Source organism: Pelmatolapia mariae, linkage group LG4 (assembly GCF_036321145.2).
Source record: "Pelmatolapia mariae isolate MD_Pm_ZW linkage group LG4, Pm_UMD_F_2, whole genome shotgun sequence".
NCBI classification, from domain to species: domain Eukaryota; kingdom Metazoa; phylum Chordata; class Actinopteri; order Cichliformes; family Cichlidae; genus Pelmatolapia; species Pelmatolapia mariae.
The window spans coordinates 8,831,481-8,839,044 of NC_086230.1; the positions used below are offsets into that span (position 1 = coordinate 8,831,481).

General features: G+C 41.9%; 1 protein-coding gene and 1 non-coding gene across 2 annotated transcripts; both read left to right on the forward strand.

Annotated features, from left to right (window-relative positions):
• The first annotated feature begins 818 nt into the window (after positions 1-818).
• Positions 819-3,290, forward strand: rpsa (ribosomal protein SA). The gene is made up of 8 exons (XM_063471318.1): positions 819-863; positions 1,369-1,539; positions 1,650-1,768; positions 2,008-2,253; positions 2,518-2,646; positions 2,756-2,918; positions 3,022-3,057; positions 3,150-3,290. The coding sequence occupies exons 2-8, from the start codon at positions 1,407-1,409 to the stop codon at positions 3,245-3,247; spliced, it is 924 nt and encodes a 307-aa protein (XP_063327388.1). The 5' UTR covers positions 819-863; positions 1,369-1,406; the 3' UTR covers positions 3,248-3,290.
• Positions 1,803-1,941, forward strand: LOC134626828 (small nucleolar RNA SNORA62/SNORA6 family). Its single transcript, XR_010093838.1, has one exon. It is a non-coding gene; the product is annotated as a small nucleolar RNA SNORA62/SNORA6 family (small nucleolar RNA).
• Positions 3,291-7,564: the final 4,274 nt, after the last annotated feature.

Below are 7,564 nucleotides of genomic sequence, written 5' to 3' on the forward strand. Positions count from 1 at the left end.
TCAGTCTGTTTTTGTTTTGTGCCTTTTTTCTACAGCCATGAGAATTGGCTTTTGTTTAGTTAGGGGGTTGTGAAAATATTTTATTGCATGTGTGTTGGACTGCTTTGGTTATGAAGTTATTTAAAAAAGGAAATCCAATGATTGTGAGGGGTTTTATTGTGACCATATCAACAGGCTCTGAATGTGTTGACATCCCACCTTTTTTACCCAGTCATTTAGGTCACATTCCCAGAAAACAGCGCCAAAACATCTCAGGCATCTGGCCCATGTCCATCACCTCTAATGCCCTTGACATGTACCCAAACCCCATTTTTCGGTGAGCCCATTAGTCCTACAGAAAACGAATCAGCTGTCTGTTCTGTCTGTGTATTGCCTCGGTAATCTATTGTAACTTAATTTCAAATATAGGACCATTTCAAAGAGGGAACAACTGCAGAGCTCTCTACACATAAGACACGTTTCACTAAAACAATTTCACAATTGTGTACATATTATGATCCCTTTGCCTGGAACACTTTATCTCTGGCAAATATGTTAGGAACACAGGTCAGTCTTTCACCGAGAAGTCAGCGTCTCAGCATTGTCTTAATATGGTCTTTCCATCTCCATTGTCTTAATATGGGATACCCATCCGACCCGTGAGCCCACCTCTGGTTACCTCTGCTCCTACCTTTGAAGCACGTGGAATTAAAACCCCACCTAGTGGCGAAAATGCGGAAGTTTCTCATTTTTCACCTCAATCCCCGCCTTCGGTTTAACCAGCCAATCACACGCTTGGAAATTTGGTATAAAAACAACGTCATTTCCTTCAATCGCCCTCTTTTTCACCGTGTGGTCAGATTTCCATACGGCGTTGTTTCGTGGTGAGTTTAAACCGGCCTATTTAGTCATTTTAAATCGAAAGAAATAGTCAAAATTCGTAAAGTTATGACCGAGGACAAAGAAATTATAACGTGGGGTAGACAGGCGCAGACTACTGTGCCCTAATTTTCTTAGTTTTCAACGCATTCATGATGCTAACCTTTGTAGCTAACATGCTAGCTGCTGACACGCGCTCTTCCTCTGTTTCTCGTGCGCCTTGCCCCCATCCAATGAACAGCGGCAGTGACGAGATTTCATATGATTGTAATTGATATCTGAAGACGATGGGAACCATACACATGAGTTATCATGACGTTTTTACACTCCAAGCGGCCATTTGCATCCGAGATACCTCAACTTAATCCCCGCTTCGCTGCTTAGCTTCCTTTTAGTAAGATACGAGCTTCTGCGCCTTCACCCCTTGTAGTTATGTTTTTCCCGACCTTCCTAACGAGATCTGTCTCTTTTGCAGCTTGTAATTTTTCTAAATCTACTGTTTTCCCGCAGCTCTCCCACTAACTCGTAACGCAGGGAAAGCGGTCACGATGTCCGGAGGTCTGGATGTCCTTCAGATGAAGGAGGAGGATGTGCTGAAGTTCCTGGCAGCGGGAACCCACCTGGGAGGTACCAACTTGGACTTCCAGATGGAGCAGTACGTTTACAAGAGAAAAAGCGACGGTGAGTGATGTAGCAGTTATTTGTGCTCTGACAATGAAGCTTTTTGATTACTTTGTCCCTGCTGCGGATTTACATGCAAATGACAAAACTTGTCGTGTTTTGCTCACTAGGTGTGTACATCATTAACCTGAAGAAGACCTGGGAGAAGCTGCTGCTGGCAGCCAGGGCCATTGTTGCCATTGAGAACCCAGCTGATGTGTGTGTCATCTCTTCCAGAAACACTGGCCAGGTAAAGTTCTGGTAAAACAGACTCATTGTTGTGATGTGCACACTGTTAAAACCTGGCACTTGCGTTGGTGTTCAGGTGTCGGAAGTGTGCAAGAGTAATCAGGCCGGGATTCGCTAACACCATAAGGACAACTGTCCCATGAATGGGGTTTGATAGTAACCTGAGCCACAGTTCTTTGTTTAAATCTAAGTTAATATTTTTGTTGCGATCTCAAGTAAAACCTGCACTGTCTGTTTCAGAGAGCAGTGCTGAAGTTCGCCTCTGCCACTGGTGCCACTACCTTCCACGGTCGTTTCACCCCTGGTACATTCACCAATCAGATCCAGGCTGCTTTCAGGGAGCCCCGCCTCCTGATTGTGACAGATCCTCGTGCTGACCATCAGCCACTGACTGAGGCTTCTTACGTCAACATCCCCACCATTGCCCTGTGCAACACTGACTCCCCGCTGAGATATGTGGACATTGCCATCCCCTGTAACAACAAGGTAAAATTCAGTTTGTTGAAAACAATGACGAATGAGTCTTTGCACACAGCTAGAGCCCTGCTGTTTTGTCTGTGCAGTGCGTGGTGTAGAATGTGTGCTAAATAAAAGTGCCTGATCGCCAACTTCTTTTCTCTGAACCACACCAGGGAATTGGAGTTGAGGTCTTGCCACAAACTCTTTTCTACAGCTTTATGCCCTTTTAAATGTAATGAATCGCAGTGCAGCCCTGACAGGTTTGGATTTGACCCTATTTGTCTGTTTCAGGGTCACCACTCTGTGGGTCTGATGTGGTGGATGTTGGCCCGGGAGGTCCTCAGGATGAGGGGAACCATCTCCAGGGAGCACCCATGGGAGGTCATGCCAGATTTGTACTTCTACAGGGACCCTGAAGAGGTATGACTGGCACACTCAACTTATCTAAAAGTACTGAAGTGGCTAGAACCAAGTGCATCAGGCATACACCCTGCTGATACACTCACTAATGCTTATTATGTTCTTGTAGATTGAGAAGGAGGAGCAGGCTGCTGCTGAGAAGGCTGGTGTTGGAAAGGAGGAGTTCCAGGGCGAATGGACCACCCCCGCACCCGAGTTTGCCCAGCCTGAGGTGGCTGACTGGTCTGAGGGCGTTGCAGTGCCATCTGTGCCCATTCAGCAGTTCCCTGCAGGTGAGATGATTTGCTGCTTTATTTAACTTGTAAATGCAGTGTAAGATTTTTCATTCACTTTTTCACACTTAATGGTTTAAACTTGATTGGGATTTTATTACAGCACCTGCCCCTGTCAAGCCTGGTGAGGTCTATACTGGTGAGTTTTTATATGAGTCTTCATTACCTTTGTGTATCATGTGTGCTGTTACAGTATCTGAACTTAACATCTTTTTCCCTCTTCCACTCTAGGTGAGGACTGGAGTACTCAGCCTGCCACAGAGGATTGGTCCACAGCACCCACTGCTCAGGCTTCTGACTGGGGTGGCGCTGCTTCTGACTGGTCTTAAAATTGATGCTCATGACAACAATAAAGTGTTTTTTACACTTTGACTTTGATTTGTTGCTTCATCAGATATTTACAATGAAAAGCCCTATTAAAAGTAATGAAAAATTGCACTAAATAAGCAATTAAGAAGACTCTAATGTCAGTGTTTTGATGGGTTTTCCACAAAATTAATACAGCTGTGGGAAATGCGACTTCATTGAATCATAACATCGCAATACAGGTAGACTGGAAATTATTTAGGTTCTTTGTCTAACTGCGCCTCACTGCTTTTTATATTGGCTGTGATTTAAAGATCCAGTGGACTTCCAAAAATGGCTAATCAGATTATGCATTGGCATTAATCATACCAAATCTATTGCATGTTAAAAACTTAAAGTGGTTTGCAAATGTGGAAAGTGGAATGGGTTGTACCAATTGTACTTGATACTGGGGGTGGGTTTTAATTACAGATTTATCGATTAAAATCGATTCTAGCTTGGATAACGTAAAATCGATTCATTAAAATGCTGAATCGATTTTTAAATATAATTTTATTTTGCCCGAAACGCCAGAATCTCAGGTTAAACCTCACAAAATCTCAACAACCACCAAACAGCTAAAACGGTAAATGAGAGCAGGTACACGGATTCTGCACAAAGCTCGGACCCGCTGACATTGTTTACAGCGCTGTCTGCCGCTGTTTTTTTTTCCTTTTACTTCCGAAAAGAGAGCCTCATTTCTGCTGTTCAATACTGAACAAATTTAAACTTTTTTAAAATTATGGAAAATTGCAAAACGCTTAGCTGTGTTTCTAATAAAACCTCTGCTCTGCTTCACTTCAGCAGCATCAGGTAATGTTCATATGTTGATTAATGACTTTCTTAACAAAACAAATTTCCCACGCGTGGGACTAATAAAGGTTATCTTATCATCTTTCGTTTTTGATCTACTGCAGAATATTTTTAAGGTTATCTGCTATAAAATCCCAGGCAAGGAAAGTCGCCTTCATGTTTTTCTGTGTTTTATCCTCAGTTACTTTGACACAAAGGCATCTGCTGTGACGCTTACACTTTTGATAAAGTCTGGCAAGTGTCAGCTTTCTTTTTATAGATATTAAAATATGGAAATGTACTGATCACTACGTGATCAGAATTATAATATTTCTGACTGAGGCAAAATTTCCCTGATTCAAATCGAATCGATTCGGGACCTTGTGAATTGGAATCAAATCGATTCTAGAAATCAGTGACGATACCCAGCCCTACTTGATACTGTACCAATATCAAGAGCAACACCTTCATGTGTGAAGTAAACATTTCCTGTTTGAGACTACACCCAGGTTTTCTGCAGCTCCACCTCTATAGCAGTGGGTCATATTCCTTCACTAGCCAGCTGGAACCTAACTTTAGAGGATCAAGTAAAAGGGCCCCTGCATTTATTTTCCCTGACTAGGTTGGAGTAGGATGAAATGCACTGGATTATACACCCAAAATAACAATAAGGGGATTCTGTTTTTGTGGCATCATTAAAAGTCGCACCACTTTCTTTATATTTTGCTGGGGAAATGGGAACAGCAGTTTGCTGATGTGTCCAACCATACATGGAAATGTTAAAGTTTTCCCAAAGATGCTTTCAGTCATTAGTAGTAGTTATTATCACACTGATTTGTGTTTAAGGGGTCTACTTTTTCATAAGTTTAATTTTGATTAAAAAGAACTTGATACCGTTCAGTAGGTGTTATGTTACGTGTTCTATAGTTCAGGCATTAACTCTGCTTCTTTGACTCTAACTGAACTCAAGGATGTTCAGACCTGCAGCTACAATTAAAACAATATATTGCATAACATTACCCCTCCCTCCTTTGAAAAAAATGGTTCAGCCCTTAGTTCCCTCAAAACGGCTTTATAACAACGGATCCCTTCGATTGGTGCCAGAGGACACATTGAAAGACCACCAGGGGCTTTTCAGATTTCAACACAGACAGCTGATTGTTACCCTCTGTAAATGACTTAAGAGTAATTGTTATAAACCAAATCAATCACGAAAAAATAGGTTTATATTTTTGTTGAAAATTATATAATTTTGTTTATGCCGGTGCAGATTTCTGATTTTTATGTGTAAATTTAAGCATGTAACACACTTGAATATACACTGCTCAAAAAAATAAAGGGAACACCTAAACACACAATGTAACTCCAAGTCAACCAAACATCTGTGAAATCAAAGTGTCCACTTAGGAAGCAACACTGATTGACAATCAATTCCTCCTGCTGTTGTGCAAATGGAATAGACAATGGGGGGGAAATTATAGGCAATTAGCAAGACATCCCCAATTAAGGAGTGAGTCTGCAGGTGGTGACCACAGACCATTTCTCAGTACCTATGCTTTCTGGCTGATGTTTTGGTCACTTTTGAATGCTGGCGGTGATTTCACTCTAGTGGTAGCATGAGACGGAGTCTCCCTACGGTCTCCTCCAGGAGACGTGGAGGAGGCCGTAGGAGGGCAACAACCCAGCAGCAGGACCGCTACCTCCTGCTGCAAGGAAAAACAGGAGGAGCACTGCCAGAGCTCTGCAAAATCCAGCAGGCCACAAATGTGCATATGTCTGCTCAAACAGTCAGAAACAGACTCCATGAGGGTGGCATGAGGGCCCGACGTCCACAGGTGGGGGTTGTGCTTACAGCCCAACGCTGTGCAGGACATTTGGCATTTGCCAGAAAACACCAAGACTGACTACTTTGCCACTGTGGAGAACGTTCTACTGCCTGCAACATCCTCTGGTATGACTGGTTTGGCAGTGGGTCAGTAACGGTGTGGGGTGGCATTTCTTTGGGGGGCTGAACAGCCCTCCATGTGCTTGCCAGAGGTAGCCTGACTGCCATTAGGTACCGAGATGAGATCCTCAGACACCTTGTGAGACCATATGCTGGTGCATATGGGCCTGGGTTCCTCCTAATGCAAGACAATGCTAGACCTCATGTGGCTGGACTGTGTCAGCAGTTCCTGCAAGACAAAAGCATTGATGCTATGGACTGGCCCGCCCGTTAAGACCTGAATCCAATTGAGCACATCTGGGACATCATGTCTTGCTCCATCCATCAACGCCACGTTGCACCACAGGCTGTCCAGGAGTTGGCGGATGCTTTAGTCCAGGTCTGGGAGGAGATCCCTCAGGAGACCATCCGCCACTTCATCAGGAGCATGCCCAGGCGTTGTAGGGAGATCATAGAGGCACGTGGAGGCCACACACTACTAAGCCTCATTTTGACTTGTTTTAAGGACATTACATCAAAGTTGGATCAGCCTGTAATGTGTTTTTCCACTTTAATTTTGAGTGGGGCTCCAAATCAGGACCGCCATGGGTTGTTAAATTTGATTTCCATTGATGTTTTGATGTGATTTTGTTGTCAGCACATTCAAAGAACAAAGTATTTAATAAGAATATTTCATTCATTCAGATCTGGGATGTCTTATTTTTTGTGCTCCCTTTATTTTTTTGAGCAGTGTATTTCTGTTAAACGAAGAGTGTGAAACTGAACTTGGATCCACCTTATTATATAGTTATTGGGCTATATGGTTATTTGTTACAAAGACTATAGTGCACATACAATCAAAATGCCCATTATTTTTCATCTAACTAAATGTTTAATTACTTGGGCTAATGCCAATAATAAAGTTACAGACTATGATTATATGAAATGTGTATACTTACTGAAATTGAAGTATTTTAGTGATATACAGTCCACATTAGAAAATCCTGCAAATGTGTAAAGAAATGGCATGATTAATCCTAGTGTGTTGACGCAGTCCTCTGTACATCTTACTTGATTTGAGAGAAATAATATAAAGCGTTAATATATGTTGTCCAGTGCTGAGGCAGCACCACCCAGTGACAAACACATTTTCCTGTATGTTCACTCTTAATGTTGAATACAGATGATTTAATATTGGAGTAAATTTGTAGTAACTCCAGATTTACTTTTGAAAAAAGTACAAAAGTTAAAGTACCATATTGTGTACTGTCAGTGAAAACTGCCACAGTTTTACTGAGAAAGATAAAGACAAACAATCAAAAGGATAAAATAAAAAATAAAAAGGCACAATTAAATCTAAAAACACAACACGGCCTCGAAGCAACTAGAACATAATCAAACACATACATGCTCTATGCTCATTACACTGTGACATTCCATTCTATAAAATGACATCGCAGATAATCTATGAAGCACAGTATTAATTAATTAATAATTAATACAAACGACATATATCAATTTAAAAAATGTCTCACATCAGCAAACCTGATTTCTTGCAACTCCAAATGAGCCTGAAAAAACAAAA